Here is a 16713-nt window from a genome sequence, read left to right on the forward strand (position 1 = left end):
GCATGCAGGTGTTGTCAAGGCGCTACAAATGTGTCAATAATGCATTTTAGTGCAGTAATGCAGACCACCATACTAAAATGCGTTAGTCTAAACCTGGTGTGTGGTACTTGGCAGGGCTGCAAAAGGCATGCAAGAAATGCAGCAGGAGATAAAACCAATATAAGGAATGTTCTGTGGTTGGCCAAGGATAGGACACAATAATGCATTTTGACAGATTCCACTGTGGTGCAATCTTGAATAACACAAGACAACTCTCAGAGAAGTAGCATTCACATTTAACAAGTGATAGTAAGGGACACATTGTTACATTAAAAGACATTTAATGGAGAATATGCTTCTGAATACTGCATCCTTTTTATATTTGTTGTATGTTGCAAACCTGCCTTAAGCACCTTCATGCCATGCTGTATGTGTACAAATACATTGTCTTTTCACTTTATTAAGCAAATGTTTGAGTGACATATGCACCGATAATTGGCGCTGCCTTCTCACACGCGGTTAGGTTCTTGGCACAAATAGACTTGGCTGCAGCGCACAGATTAAAGAAATTAGAGGGAACATTGGGTACTTGTGCATTTCAAGGGCCTGCTTTGAAGTCAACTCACTTCAAAGGTACAAATGGGTAAAAAGTACTGGTGTTCTGACTCTACCAAGACAGTATACTACTGGACCAGTGAAGAACTTCGCCAGGGGCAAAGACTGCTGTGCTACAAGGACGCCGCTCTGCCCGATTAAAAGTTCTGAAGGAACTGCTTTCTGTTTTGCTGAGCTGACCTGCAGCCTGCTGATCTCTGCCCTGTTGAGAACAAGGACTGGACCCATCTCACTTGAACCCACAGTGACTCCAATGGCTTGCCCTCGTTTTGAAGTCTCAGGGCCATCAAAGACTTCCTTCAACCCTGCAACAGCACCAGGACTCTGCCATCTGTGAGTTCTGCCTTTCTAAATGGTGCCAATCCAGGGCTGGGCCCTTGATAGGTTATTTCTGCTATCCGGAACCATCAAACATGACACATTGACGACTGTGCACCGATCGGAACTGACGCATTGCCCTTTCGGTGCCAACACAGGAGCCGATCGATGACCGTGGCTTGACGCCGGTGGACAGCACGGCTCGACGACAACAACGCAGCCCCTATATAGCAAAGGGGTTCGTCAACAGAGCCATCATAGACTGCGCAAATCAGCGCAGATGCTACGCCTCATCCTCGAGATCGAAGCAGACGCAGAGACTCCTCGCATTGAGTCTTCAACACTAGCTCAATCCAAGGTCCTTTTCGGCAGGACCTGCACGAGTCCAGTAGCCAGCTTGCCCTCCATCGTGGTCGGCCTGAACTTTGGATTTTCCTAGGTCCAGCACAACCTCAAGTAACCCCTTGGCGTCATTGACTTCTAAGCACTACTTTTTAATTTATTGTTTAAAAATTCATAACTTTGGATCTACTTATAGGATTTATGTCATTTTGGTCTTGATTTATTCATAAAAATATTCTCTTTTTTTAAACTGGTGTGGAGTATTTTTGTGGTGTTTACATTGTGTTACTGTGTGTGTATTGCACAAATACTTTACACATTGCCTCTTTAGATAAGCCGGACTGCTCTGTGCCAAGCTACGAGAGGGTGTGTACAGGTTATCTTTTAGTGTGTATCTAGCTTACCCCGACTAGGACTGTGGTGCCTACTTGGACAGTATGCATACCTCTGCCAACTTGAGGCCTGATTTATAACCGCCATATATTGAAATACATGCATCAAAAGAAAAGTAATAGATATGCTTTTATGGAAATATTAGAAATACTTTTGTTATATGTGCCTCTTTAAGATAAAATTGCTTCAAGCGTATTTGATAGGTTACACAGTTAGTGAAATGAAAAGAATATTAATTGCTTTACTTTTTAATTGCACTAGAGGGCAGAAAAGATTAGAAAATGAACACTATGGGAAATGCTTTAAGATAAGACACTAGTTATGCATCACTGTTTTAGCGACTATGTGACGTCATTCTGAGATCGGGTGTGGAGAATTTGAGTAACAGCTTTTTTGAATTGCGAGACGCATACGTGAAAACCCGTCACGACACTCCGTTGGACTACCACTTCATTAATACCCTGATGAAGGGCCCGGGAAGGGCTTGAAACGTGCTGGTTTGGAGAGGTGTTGAATATAATTGTATACAGAATATAAGAGAATGGAATAAAAATGACATGATCTAAAAACTTACACAACCTTGTGAAGTGCCAACTGAGGAACTGTACAACCCTAGAAAATTGGAATTCCATATGACAATGGAAAGGAGTTGATTCAAATCTAGGCCAAATAGGGCTTCCATTTTAATAATTCTCTAAAACTGTCCAGCAGGAGACTCCTAAATCCGCACAAGTTGGCCTACCACTTCTTGATAATCCTGGAATGCATGAAGGAGCATTTATCAATTGACTTTGAATCATATTTAGGCCTCACACACCACAGACATGTGGATGCATGGCCGGCTTCTATTCACAACAGAGGTTGTAATTTTGTTTCAAATGTTCAACATAAACAGCAATAATAAGAATAGTGGAGCTCCAACTATGTAGGAACTATACGTACATTATTAAAAGTTATACAGACAACAAATTACGCTCTGCAAATATTTAAGTGTAGGCGACTAAAATCAGTAAATACAGATTTTTATTTTTTTTAATCAATCTGAACTTTTCCCTCATCCTCGTTTTATTAACAGAAAACACAAAGGTGGTCCTTTCAATAAACTACATGGAACCTTGCAACAAGGTTTCTTGCATGCAAATTGACTTTGTACTACCAGATTTTCTAATTTTATAATTTCCCCAAGTGTGTTGGCCAGTGTGTCTGGACAAAAATGAGGGCTGAATGTCAGCAAGTAACTCACTAGTTCACTTCTGATAATCATGGAGCCGCTTACTTTTTACCCTTCAAGAATGTTGCAAATGAGCCCTTCAAGAATGTTGCAAATGAGCAGTCCTAAATTAAGGACTTTTATTGTACCATCCTAAATATTATTATTATTATTTTTTTTAAATAACAGGAGTCATTATTTTTGCTTCACAACATTCTTTATGATTGTCCTATTCAATGTTTGAAACCTAGATGTCCTGATAACAAAAAGTAGTCAGATTGCACATGCATGTGGGACGATTTTACATCTCAAAGTACACTAGTGGCACATAAAATATTGATATCATAGATGCATTTTATACAGAAAGCAATTATTTTTGGTTTTGTTGTTTTCACTGCAGCAAGCTGTTTTAAATATTTTAGTCAGAACTCCATATGCAAGCTTTTGTCAATGCTTGTTTAGAGTATGTGCAAACAAATGCCAGAAGGTCTGAGGCATCAAGTTTACTCCGACGTCATCTACACAGTTACAATGCTTATATTAGAAGACAGGAATGAGCTCCAAACCCTAGACGACAAACATGCAAAACAAACGAATGAATGCTTTCTGGACTGACCGTTTAAGTGTCTCCTACTCCACAGAAAGGGCTTCTCCTTTTACATGTTGGCAGACCTCTGGCCCTCGCTGGACTACATTACATTTTCTCTTTTAATTGGCATAAAGAAAGCTCCTCCTCCTCCTCCACCATTTATTTTAGGGACGAGCCTGAACCAGATTATTGAAGAAATAGGAATGCTTCTGGATGAGGGTTGATATTCGGTGCCCCCTGGAGCGTGTTGAACATTAATGGTTTAAGTGGTGGGGCTCCATACAATGCACTTTTGTTATGCCCATCATAAAATGCCCCCTCTCTTCTTGCAGTGCATTAGGCTGGCACACAAGCATCAAGATTTCTGCTGAAGATTTTCTATAGTGGAGAGTATTCTATAGCTCTAGAGAATACCTACAGACATGAACGTTTCTGGAGTTTACTGTGCTGGGGTAATTCGAAGCAATTTGTTTTAGTTCTAATCCTTACGAATCCCAAGAACTAAGGAGGTATTGAAAACTGCTCATAATTTAGTTTTAGACTATAAAAAGCAAATTATTAAAACTATAAACATGTCAAATCATGGGTGCAAATGCCACATGGAAGAAGAATAGCAAATATTGAACCACTACCTCTCATTCTACAATTCGAAACAAAAAGAAGGCAATCATTTAACTGTACTCTCTATGTTCATAGAAGTGTCTAGGATCAAACGTAAGTGTGTGTGCAATCGACTTAACTCTTGACACCCCCTGCAAAATGAAATAGCAAGAGCTAAATACATCAGTGAACCGAGGGCAAACCCTACCACCTCAATGTTGATTGTTTCAATAAGTTGACTGAAAAAAAGTTACATAAATCAGGAAATCCAAACGTGTGTCTTTCACCAACAAACGAAAAAAACTGTTTCCCCGGAAGGTAAACGCTCTTGTTGTAAATAAAGCGGTGTATGGCGTGTGAAACGGCACCGCCATTCACCAAATGTAACTAATGCCTAAACCATCTGTGATACCCTTTTAATAACATTGCCCTGCCTCAGTTACCAGGGACGGTTGGGAGAAATAATTTATTCCAGCAAAAATGTCACAATATATACTTGCCAGTAGGCTGCGATACAGATGAACATGAGGGCATATCTAGAGCAAAAAAAAAAGTCATGGGAGATACTGACGGGAGAAAGGTCTCCCTTGGACGATTATCAAGATTTTGTGCCAGCAAAATTGTGTTGACATGCAAGCAGCAGTGTTCCGGCATTTACTCACGCGCTTTCCGGGGCTGCTTCGGCTGGGAATGCGGCCCGTCTCTTCCTCCCGAGTGACGTTTCTTTCCATGCTGTTTGCTGAGATCAAAGAAAAACTGTGGTGCAGCCTCATCCTGTTTGGGCGCAGAAAAAAAAAAAAAAAAAAAAAAAAAAACTCAATTACGTCTCAGTACTTAAAGACGTGCTTTCGCCAACTCCAATAAACAACTTTAACATTCAGTAAAGGCAAAGTTCAAAACCAATGCACAACCATATTATCTGCGTTCGTGTTAGCAGGGGTATGAGCCAGAAAGGTGCAATGCATTAAAAACTGATTCTACCCTTTACAAGTCGTTTCGAAACATGCCTATAATGCGTAAAGGAAATGAATGGTTGGAGAAAACGTTCCCCACAAACAAGCAAGTACGTGCTACAGAGACAGGAGCAGAAAGAAGCATAACGGACAGCAAGAGCCCCAGGTAGCTCAACCCTGACCTCTGCTGGTCAACAGACCGAATCCCAACAAAGCCAACAGCCTTCCAGCATTATATTTTGGCTTAGAAACTTCTGTTATCAGAGGACTGAAAACAGTTCAAAATATGAAAAGTGTGCTCAACCACAGAGACAAACACATTTGTTTTTTAATGCAGTTCTTTATAACCTAGTAGAAAGAGTAGTCACAAAGCGCCACCAACTCTTTAATAAATAGTTCTATTCTATGGGTAAGCCAATCACTTAGCTTATCGGACACAAAAATGCATTTTTCGCTTATTATCCATGCCACCAGTTTGGGCTTCAGCATAAATGGGAATTTGACCCGAACCATAATTGTGAGATCTGAGTGAACTACCTCACCTGCACATTACTGCCCATACGGGTGGAATTCTTATGCCTAAAATGTAAAGATTCATGTTTGGGTAACATGCTCCCCAGCCCGGGTACATGTAAATGATCACGGTACACACGGAGCTGGATATTACACGTCTGTATTCTTCAGAGTGTAACCCTTAACTGCCCGTACTATGTCAATGAATTTTCTAGACCACACCCAATCACTCAGGTCACTGTTCTGCGGAGTCCATCAGGGACCAGAGGAGTCCCACTATCTCTAACATACACAACACTACATCTCCCCCCTGTTGAATAAAAAAGAACATTAAAAAAATGCATATATACATCATAGCTCCTCAATGAGTCTTCGAGGCACTGTAATCAATCTTCTAGATCTCGCTGCATGAGATTGAGTAAACACAGGAGGGGTATCTGCGGCCGACACAGGCACAGGTGCAGGTGCAGTGATTGGGCTCTCCCGACTCCCAGATAGAAGGGTCTCATTCTGAACGTTTGGAGTCTACAAACCTTGAGGCAGGAGTTGGAAATAAGAAGAATCTCTTGTGATGGACTTTTCAGGACAATGAGCAGTCAACCATGTGTCCTTTGTTGGTCACAAACCTTAGTGGGTCAGCATTAAAAGGAGCCTCAGATTTGCGCTGCAGTTTCTGTCGGACAAGGACTTGGTCTGAACACAGTACTCTGAGCAAAGCGCAGTCTATCTGTGTGGTCTTCAAATTACATTTGTGAGACGGATCAGTAGTGCAAAGTTTGTCAATAGATTCAGTGGTCCATTGTGGCAATTTGGTTCCCATTACTCTCCCAAACATTATGGTGGTAGGGCTTTCACCTGTGGTAGACTGGAAAGTTGACCAATATGCTTAAAGAGTTCAGTGAAGAACTGATCTGAGTTCAAATCTTTTCAGCGCAGATCCATAACAGTTTTTATAGGAAGCGGACTCTGTATATGATATTGCCACCAGGTGGTAATAGCGTGCACAGAGTCCTAGGGGTTCCCCAAAAGTTTACAGGGCTCGATGCAAAACCCAAAGTGCTCCATTAGTGGTAGAATGGGCAAGAAGCCTTGGGCCTAACAGAGGTGTGCAACACATTTATTGCACAACAGTGATCAATAATGGACACGCGACTCAAGAAGGAGATCCAGACCAATTTTAGAAAAATATACTTTGTATCTTATTTTAAGACCAACGTCTTTGTAATCAGGTAAGTTTTTAATAAAAAAAAAATGTAACTTTCAAAAATCGACACTTAAAAACTTTTCAACACAGTCCAATGTTATCATATAGAGAAAACAATATTCTGGTTAAACATACAAGTATTAAACTTACAATCCCAGTCTCCGGAGCCAAAAGTCAGCAAGGGTCCTGGGTCAGGTAAGTACCAAAACTGCACCACCAGTGGCACTACGAGTGCAGAGGTCAAAATCAGAGTTCACCACAATGCTTTCCAATTGAGAGAGGGGAGTGCCCGTTACCACACTACTTGCAGGTAACTAGATCGGTTGCAGGTGTCCAAGCTTTGGAGATTAGGTCAAGTTTTCGGGGGGTGAGAAGAGGGGCATGAAGCAGCACCAAACCAACACCACCAGCAGCCAGGTGGAGGGTACAAATTCGACGCCGGGAACCCAATGCTTTTAGATAGGGATTCTTCTTTTGGCAAAGAGGCTGCAAACGTGGCACATGAGGTTGCAGGAATAAGGCCAACGACAGAAGAGGTAAGTTGGGATGTAGGGGGTCGAATGGGCACTGTTGTTTCAGCTCACTAAGGCCCAGGAGCTTCAGATGCATGGGTGCATCTTGACATCAGAGTCTTCATACCGGAGCCGGTTGCAGGGAGCCTCTGGAGTCACACTGCAGGCGCCGCTGTGGAGGGTAGGAGAGATCAGCCAATGCTTGACCCAACGTCAGGGTCGCTGGGGGGACTTCACTGCACAGGGGAGACACTCAGACTTGGTCTGTGGGCGTTGGGTGAAGAGTGGGCAGGAGACGCGGATCCACCGGGTTCCGGAGTAGGCTTCTTTAGGACAGGTCTGTTGTCCAGGGGAAATTAGAGTATTTTTTGATGGTAGCAGTCCTCCCAGGAAAAAAACTAGTTACTTACCTGTACACTATGGTTCTCCAGTATTATCTTTCATAGATTCACATGCTTGTATCTTCCCCGTCGTCATGGTGGGAGTCTCACGGTAACAGAATGACCACAGCAGTACTAGAAAAAACTGCATAGTAAAATCCCATAGGGAATCATTATTTGGTAACCAAACCTCATTGTTATTTGGTCCATAACTCAGCCAATCGGCTGCAAGCCCTAACATCACACTCCCCAGCAGAGCCACCCTACCTCAGATTTCCAGCCCCAAGTGAGAGACAAGGATATATCTAGAGATAAAAAGGTTCTACCTGAGAAAAGGGGAGGCGGGCGGGCCGCATGTGAATCTATGAAAGATAATACTGGAGAACCATAGTGTACAGGTAAGTAACTAGTTTTTTCTCCAGTATTCAATCTTTCATAGATTCACATGCTTGTATCAGAATAGCGAGCAGTACTTCTACCAAACTGCGTTTCCAGGATAGAACCCCAAATAGTCTGTGGGCTCTGCTCTTCTGTCTAGAATATTAAAATTCATAACAGTATTCAAAACATTCAAGAAAATAAATAGTTGGGAAGACATATATACCTTTGCAATATGTATACCAGAATATATATATATAAGAATGCAGCAGTGGGACAGGCAGTTCTACGTCCTCTATTTCAATAAGGTATTTATTAAGATATATATGTGTGTGTGTGTGTGTGTGTGTGTGTGTGTGTGTGTGTATATATATATATATATATATATATATATATATACACATACACACACACACACACACACACACATATATATCTTAATAAATACCTTATTGAAATAGAGGACGTAGAACTGCCTGTCCCACTGCTGCATCCTTTTTCCATGCTGCATCTAGACAATAGTGTCTAGTGAAGGTGTGCGCATTTTTCCAAGTTGCTGCTCTGCAAATGTCCGGCAAAGACACTCCTGCAAACAGAGCCGTAGAAGTCACCATTTTTCTCGTAGAATGCGCGTGCAACTTGGCTTGTAGAGGTTTTCCAGCTTTGACATGACACAAGGAGACGGCCGAAGTTATCCACCTTGAAATACTAGATCTGGAGAGTGCCAGGCCTTTCCTGGGACCAGAAAAGGCTACAAAAAGCTGGTTTGTTTTTCTGAAGGATTTTGTTTCATCGATGTAATTTCAAACACCGTTTAATGTCTAAAGAGTGTAGTGCTCTTTCTGCAGATGATGAAGGATCTCTAAAGAATGTAGGTAACACCACCGGTTAATTCAGATGAAAGTTGGAAGGGACCTTAGGAATGAACTTGTTCAAACGGCGGTTTCATGAGCTGTGTAAGAACCATATTAAGCTGCCAAGCAACTACTGGGCGTTGCACCGGGGGAAACATCCTGAAGAGTCATTTGAGAAATTCTTTTATAACTCTTTGAGACCAAAGAGATGGGCGGTGAGGAACTCTCATGTATCTTGAGATAGCGGGCAAATGCACTTTTATAGACATATGTGAAAGTCCAGATTTAGCCAAATTTAAAAGATATGGAAGAATTTGTTCTGAGGAGGTGTGAAAAGGATGCAGATTTTTAGATGCGCACCATTGACAAAATCTCTTGCACTAAGCCGAATAGGTTTTATTTGTAGAGATTGCTCGAGATCGTGACAGAATATCTCGGCATTCCTGAGAAATATTCAAAGATTGGAACTCATGTTCGTGAGGTTCCATGCTGACAAGTTCAGCGATTTCAAATTTGGATGAAGAATTTGACCGTTGTTCATAGTGATCAGATTCTGCACTAATGGAAACTGTATCCTGGGTGCCACTTGTAATTTGAGAAGTTTGGAGAACCAAGCTTGTCTTGGCCATGCTGGGGCTACCAGAATCAAATGGCACGGTTCCGATTTCATCTTTCGCAACACTTTCGCTATCAGGGGAAATGGAAGGAAAGCATACGCGAACATCCCTGTCCAGTGCATCTGAAGAGCATTGCCCCACGAACCTTTTTGTGAAAACCTGCTTGCAAAGTGTTTGCATTTTGAGTTGTGGCGATTCGCGAACAAATCTAGCGATGGGGTGCCCCATAGATGGAATACTCTGAGAAGCTGGCTTTGGTCCAATTCCCACTCGTGAGAAACATTGGACGATCTGCTCAGAACATCTCCTCTTGTGTTGTCCACTCCTGGAACGTGCTGGACTTGAAGTGATATATTGTGAATCAGAAGCCACCTCCAAATTTCCAGCGCTTGTTTCGACAGGAGTTTTGATTTTGTACCCCCTTGTTTTAGAAGGTAAAACATCGATGTTGTGCTGTCTGTTTTGAAAAGTACTGTCGAATCATGAATTCTGGGGAGAAACGCATTTAATCCAAAGAAAATTGCTTTTAGCTACAGCAACTTGATGTGAAGTTGAGCTTCGCGGTTTGACCAGTGACCCTGAATTTCGAGGTCTTGGAGATGCGCTCCCCAACCTTGTAGCGATGCATCGGTCATCATAACAAAACTTGGAATCTGCGGTTCGAAAGGCAGTCCTTCTATTAAATGTTCTCTGACCTTCCACCATGACAGGGCCTTTAGGATCTGAGGAGTGATAACTATCCGATATTCGGAGGATCCTTCAGTTTGAATCCATTGTTTGTCTAGGAGCTCGAGGCCTCATCTGAAGTCTGCAATTGGGAAGTAGGGGAATACAGGAAGACATCATCCCCAGCAATGATTTGTAGATTCTCACTGAAACGCACTTTTTAATTTGCATATGCGTCGCCAGGCTTATGATTTTTTTAATACGCTCCTCTGAGGGATAAGGTTTCACTTCCTTTGTGCGAATTACAGCTCCCAGAAATTGAAGGGACTGCGATGGCATGAGGTGCGACTTTAAGATTAATCCTCAGACCCAGACGACTGAAGAGGTCCATGCAATATTGCAGGGTTTTATGAGCCAATCGTCTAGATAAGGGAAAATTTGGGCCTCTACTGGCACCATACATTTTGTAAAGACCCTTGGCGCCGACTTCAGACCGAAAGGCAATACTCTGAACTGGTAATGGCACCCCGCCACCATAAAACAAAGACACTTTCTGTGATTTATATGATTTGGGACGTGAAAATAAGCATCTAAAAAGGTCCAGGGATGCCAAATAATCTCCCTTGCAGAGAAGGAGTATTTCCTGCTGGAATATCATTCGAAAAGATTTATTTTTGATGAATTTGTTCAAACCTCTCAGGTCCATTACCTGCCTCCATTTTGATGTCTTTTTTTTTTTTATTAAGAAGAAATGTGAATAAAAGCCTTTACCTCGTTGAAGGCGCAGAACCTCTTCTATTGCTTCCTTTTGTAGAAGGGATAAAATTTCCGCCTTGAGGGCTGATAGAGGTGTTCTTGCTTCCTGCGTATAGGAGATGATTTGGAGGCTTTTGTAGGAACTGTAGGGTATGGCCTTGTTGAATCACGTCCAATACCCATATGTCTGTTGTTATTGACAGCCAAGCCTGATAAAAGGAAGAGAGGTAATGATTCTTGACGTTTGAACATGTGGCGGGCGCTTTGACCGAGTCACTGTTGTCTATTAGATTGTTGTGATTTACCTCTCGCAGAAGACATCCGCCTGGACTGCTGCTGCTATGTGTTTGAAATTGTTGGCTATTTGAAAATTGGCGATACCCCTGTTGATTGTATGGCTGGTATCTATTGGATTGGTAAGAAGATCTTTGATTATATTGTCCTCTAGACCCTCTTTTCCGAAAGGACTGGAACCTGCCCTGCTGAAGAGACCCAAACGCACGCGCAGTGTCTGTGTCAGCTTTGATACTTTGGAGGGCATCATCTATATGTTTTCCAAAGAGATTCTCTACGTCAAACGGCATGTCCACTATTTTTGCTTGGACTTCTGGTCTAAAAGAAGTGGCTTTAAGCCATCCTTGCCTTCGGAGGGCCACTGCACCCGCCATCTGCCTCAATGCCACCGAAGACAAATTCATCGCAATATCTATGGATTCAGAAGCCGCCCTAGCTCCATCTTGTAAAATTGCGGCGCTTCTTCCTTTTTATCCTCTGGTAGATGAGCCAGCAAAGGTGCTATATCTGACCACATCTGCCTATTATATCTACTAATAAGAGCTAACGCATTTGCAGCTTTAATGGAGGACGCTGCCATCACAGCAAAACGCTTCCCCGCACCATCCATTCGCCTTCCTTCCTTATCCGGAGGAGCTGCAGAAGTGGAAACCGGATTTTTGGAGTGTCTTTGAGCGGCTTGCATCACTGCAGATTCCGGCCGCGGATGTCCAATTAAACAAGCAGGAGAAGATGCTGGGGCTCTATATTTTCTCTCTATCCTGGGTACCGAGGCAGCAACCGAAGCCGGATTCCTAATTATTTTTAACCCGTATTAAATGTGATCAATAATTGGAATCGATCTAATGGATTTCTGTGAATCCTCTTTGAAATCGTAGAGAAAACACTCAGCTTCTTATACCGGAAGTGGAAGCTCAAATCTTCTTGATGCTTTTTCCATAAGGTCATGGAAACCTCCAATATCTTGTGGCGGGGAGTTCGCCGGCGATGGTGATGGAGACGGCGTAGTAGGTAGAATGTACTGATCCCCTTCTATCCCAACCTGATTATCCTGAAGAAGTTCCCCTTCTTCTGGTTGATCTGCATCACTCTCCTATAAATCATCCCTAATTGTAACAATAGGAGGAGATTGAATCTTTTGAGTTGAAATATTGGGAGGGGGTTGAGGTGGTTGAATTTGAGTAGGAGTAGATGAAGTTTGAGGTTTGTGTGTTAGCCTCCGGAAAACGTCGATAATAATCGTTAATCATGAGACATAAGTCAGTCACTAGAGAAATTGGCATTGAGATAGTTTCTTCTCTCATATCAGATTGAGCTTCTTCCTCATCCTCGGGTCATATGACTGCTGAAAAGACTCATATCTTTTTGACTCTTGCACTGGACGATCCTGGAAAGAGAATACTTCCTGAACCTCCTGATATTCTTCATCATCTGTTTCCTGGTTGAGAAGGACTATATGCTACTCCTGATGACTCTCCATCTTCTGACTGCAATTCCAGCAGATTAGATGGAGAAAGCGGAGAAATCTTTGTCCAGCCGGTAAAATCTGAAGATTTCTTCATCGTCGACGAGCCTGTCGACGATGGAATAGACTTTAATGAAATTGTTGTCTTTGCTTTGGGAGATTTAAAAGATGCCGTCAACGGAGTTCTCGTCGACGAGGAAATACGAATTATCGTCGATGAGGTGGTCGTCGACGAAGTCATCGTCGACCGAGTAGTCATCGAGGTCACTGACAATGGAGTCGTCGACAAGCCTCCCCGTCGACGGGGTCGTCGACGAGCCTTTCTTCGACGATGATGTCTTAGTCGTCGACGCAGCTATCGTCGTCGATATGGTAGTCGTCGACGGAGTTGTCGTTGACGGAGCTGTCGGCGTTTTCATTGAAATCAATGCTGGTGATGCCAGAGTCTTCGTCGACGGAACTGAAGATACCTCTCTAGACCCTGAAGATTTTTTTAAGAGGAGTATGAGGAAGAGAAGACAAAGAAGCCTCTTTGTCTTTCGTTTTCTGCTTTTTAAGCTCCACTTTCTCCTCAGAAGCAGATTTCCTCTTTTCAGATGATTGAGATTTAGTTTCCTCTTCAGAGTCAGAATCTGAAGTGACCTTTTTTTGAAGCCACAACAGTAACCGTGCCTCCCTGTCACGTAGGGTTTTTGCACAAAAGGTTCTGCAATGCTTGCAGTCCTTAGGCACATGTTTAGGGTGAAGACAGTACAAGCAGTCCTTGTGGGGATCTTCAGAAAACAGTCTAGGTTCCCCACAGGATCTGCAGGGTCTGAAGAGCCTCTTTGTAGAGCTTTCAGCCATAGTAAGCAAAATATGAAACACAGTACCTCAAATCCAGTAGAAAGAACTTTCAGTTGAAAAAGGTCAAAAGTTCACTCAGAAACAAAACTGAGCAAGGCTCAGGGAGACTCCTCACACGAAGGCGGTTAGAAATCTGAGGTAGGATGGCTCTGCTGGGGAGTGTGATGTCAGGGCTTGCAGCCGATTGGCTGAGTTTTGAACCAAATAATGATGAGGTTTGATTACCAAATAATATGATTCCCTATGAGATTTTGCTATGCAGTTTCTTCTAGTACTGCTGTGGTCATTCTGTTACAGTGAGACTCCCACCATGATGACGGGGAAGATACAAGCATGTGAATCTATGAATGATTGAATACTGGAGAATTTCAGAGGTCGCTAGCTGCAAGACTGGTCGCAGGTTCACAGAAGCTGGAGACAGGCCAGTAGGGCTGGGGTCAAGGCAGTCATCTTTTTCATTCTTCTCAGCAGGGTCATCTTCTCTCTTCTTAGGTCATCACAGATCGAGTTTTTTTGGTCTGGGGGAGTCACCTTAATACTAAATTTAGGAGACGTTTTATGGGAGTAGCGAGTAGGGCTAATAGACACCTTACCTGTGGTGGCTACACCCTCTGTTAGGCCACCCTCCTGTGGGAGGGGGGCATACACCTAGCCCCGATTGCAAGGGTCTCCCCATCTTCACGATGGTGGGGACTGAATGTTGTGCTTCACCTCGCATCCCCCACACCTTAGGGGTGGGGTTGGCAGAGGTGGGCACACCTACAATTCTTTTGAATTTTTCACTCTGGTTTTCTCGCTCAAAGTGAGACTTTAAACCAGGAGCTGCCATTTGCTGCTAACAGCGGAGGCTGGAAGTCGCATTACAAAGGCGGAAGGCCTTTGAAGCTTCCTTCTCGTGCACTGGCCCATCCTGGGGGAGGAGGGGTGACACCTCTGCCCAGGATGTGCATTGTTTCTGGTCCCAGGGGTCCTCTACCCAGGGGTACAGAAATATGTCTGGTGGTGACTGGCTACCTACAGCCGGTCTGAGACCACGCCAGGGGGCACCTCTAAGTAAATGGAACAACATATCCCACAACAGCATCAGTGGGGATTTATTGTAAGGAGTAGTTTGGTACCAGGCAAAAAAAAGGGGTGGGGCTAACCATGCAAAAGAGGCACTTTCTCACAGCCTTCTTGAGGGTGCTCATAAATCACACGACTACACCATTTGTCCGAGGTCGGAGAGGTGTGAATTCTGAAACTTGACATTTAGGTGAGTGAGCAGCCCCAGGTTGCAAAAATACCCTCTAGTCTCTCAATGACTGTCGTAAGTGGTTGACGAGAAATTTCCCACAAGGGGAAACTACAAGTAGATTAATACAATGGGTCCAAAGAAATCACTAGCAATCTTCTCCCATGCATGCTTTGAAAGATCAGACATGTGTAACAGATGCAGGGCTGTTTTGGATGACAAGCAGTTGCACATATAACATGCCCTTAAACCTTTTTAACTCTTTCATCAAGACGAGGGAACCACACTTGGCTGTGTAGATCTCGTTTAATAGCAACAATTCAATAATGTCCCTCATGTACCAGTTCAGTGACTTGTTGTCTTAGGCTCTCAAGTATAACTCCCCTCGGTCCTCATAATCTAATGCAATGTCTTCTGGGGTAACAAAGTTCTTCCTGCGCATTTTGAAATTATTGGTATTTAAGAACATCATGTAAAGGTAGAGCATGTTTTCTCTAAGAATTGTGTAATAATGTCCTGGAGTATTAGCAAATCTCGCTTAGTGCTTGTGGCAGCAATGATTTGTTCCACAGATATGGTATCAGGGGTACTGGATTTTATGATGAAGTTAACTGACAAGCTACCCACCTTTGGTAAGGCCTTATCTGGTAGAGATGTGATCTAGCCACAGATTCCTTACCTTTGAATTTCCTAGGTGTCAGACTGGATCCGAAAGATTTTTCTTCAAGCAATACTCTTGGGTGCCGGTAGCTGGCATTGGTCGGCTCTGTGTGACGTCATCAGTGTCGTCCCCGCCATTGTGACACTTGCGTCACCTTCATAGGCACCACCTCGGCATGTTGACCGAAGATACTTTTCACGACTTTCCACGCCAGAAACGCGAAGCCATGAAGTGCGCGGACATTGGTGTGTTTCTGAGTAACTAGAGCCCATGAAGGGAGTCAGCCCTGACCATAAAAACCTTTTCGCTTTGTGGGGAGGATGGGTGGGTCTCTAAGGAATCTGCGGCTGGATCATATCTCTATGAGATAAGGCGTTACTGAATGTAAGTAACTTGTTCATCTGCTAGAGGCATCTAGCAGCAGATGCCTTACCTTTGAACAGAAACCCAAGCAATACCATCCCCGGAGGAGGGACTACAGACAAGTTTAGACCAGGAAGTCCTGAAGGACAGAGTGGCCCAAAAGGCTTTCCCTTCGTACTTCACTGTCCAGGCAGTACTGCTTGGAAAACGAATTTAGAGATGCCCACGTTGCTGCCTGGCAAATGTCGAGGACTGGAACTCCACGTTACAACGCGTGGTAGCAGCCTTAGCTCTGGTGGAATGAGCCCTTTAGCCTTCAGAAGGCTAGTTCTTGGTCAGAGCGTAGCAAATTTTAATGCAAGAACAATCCATCGTGAGATAGTACTCTTCAGCACTTTTTACATACAAACGTACCTCACAAAGAGTTGGTTATCCACCCGGAACTCTTTAGTGAGGTCAAGACGGTGTCTTATGTCCCCTAACCTAGGCCTATGTAGCAAAGCGACCTTTAACCTACATTTGTCCTAGCCTTTTCTGCATAAAGGTTCTAGCACTGACCTTTTAGCCAGTCATGTGCTCAATACATGTTGATTGGTTTCTTTGAAACTAGCCTAATTAATTATGTATAAGGATTCTTGGTAATATTCCTGCACATGTCGTACATAACAGGATTGACACACACTGTACAAAAGTCATCACTATCTTCATTTTAGGGCGACAGGGCTACTTTGCCTAGTTACAATTATTGATTGAGGCTCATTTACATAATCGTACTAACATATTGATTGTGGTAGAACCCCGGAGGCTACCTTTTTGGTATAAAAGAACCGCATCTTTACTAGGAAACTAGAGGAGACACTTCCACACTGACACAGACACTGAGGTTCCTAGATGCTGAAGCTTCAACAAGCAGCGGTCTGACATCCCTTGCGGGATGTCCAACTCGTGACCAAGACGGGGTCCTTCATTCT

The 16713-nt window shown here is 43.3% G+C and overlaps 1 protein-coding gene across 1 annotated transcript in view; it reads right to left on the reverse strand.

Annotated features, from left to right (window-relative positions):
* CWF19L1 (CWF19 like cell cycle control factor 1) overlaps nucleotides 1-16713 on the reverse strand; it is a 236016-nt gene that overhangs the window by 90739 nt on the left and 128564 nt on the right. Inside the window, exon 9 of the mRNA XM_085652614.1 lies at nucleotides 4709-4820. Within this exon, the coding sequence (XP_085508740.1) occupies nucleotides 4709-4820 (112 nt within the window). The remainder of the gene's footprint in view (nucleotides 1-4708; nucleotides 4821-16713) is intronic.

Source organism: Triturus cristatus, chromosome 4_1 (assembly GCF_964204655.1).
Source record: "Triturus cristatus chromosome 4_1, aTriCri1.1, whole genome shotgun sequence".
In the NCBI taxonomy this organism is placed as follows: domain Eukaryota; kingdom Metazoa; phylum Chordata; class Amphibia; order Caudata; family Salamandridae; genus Triturus; species Triturus cristatus.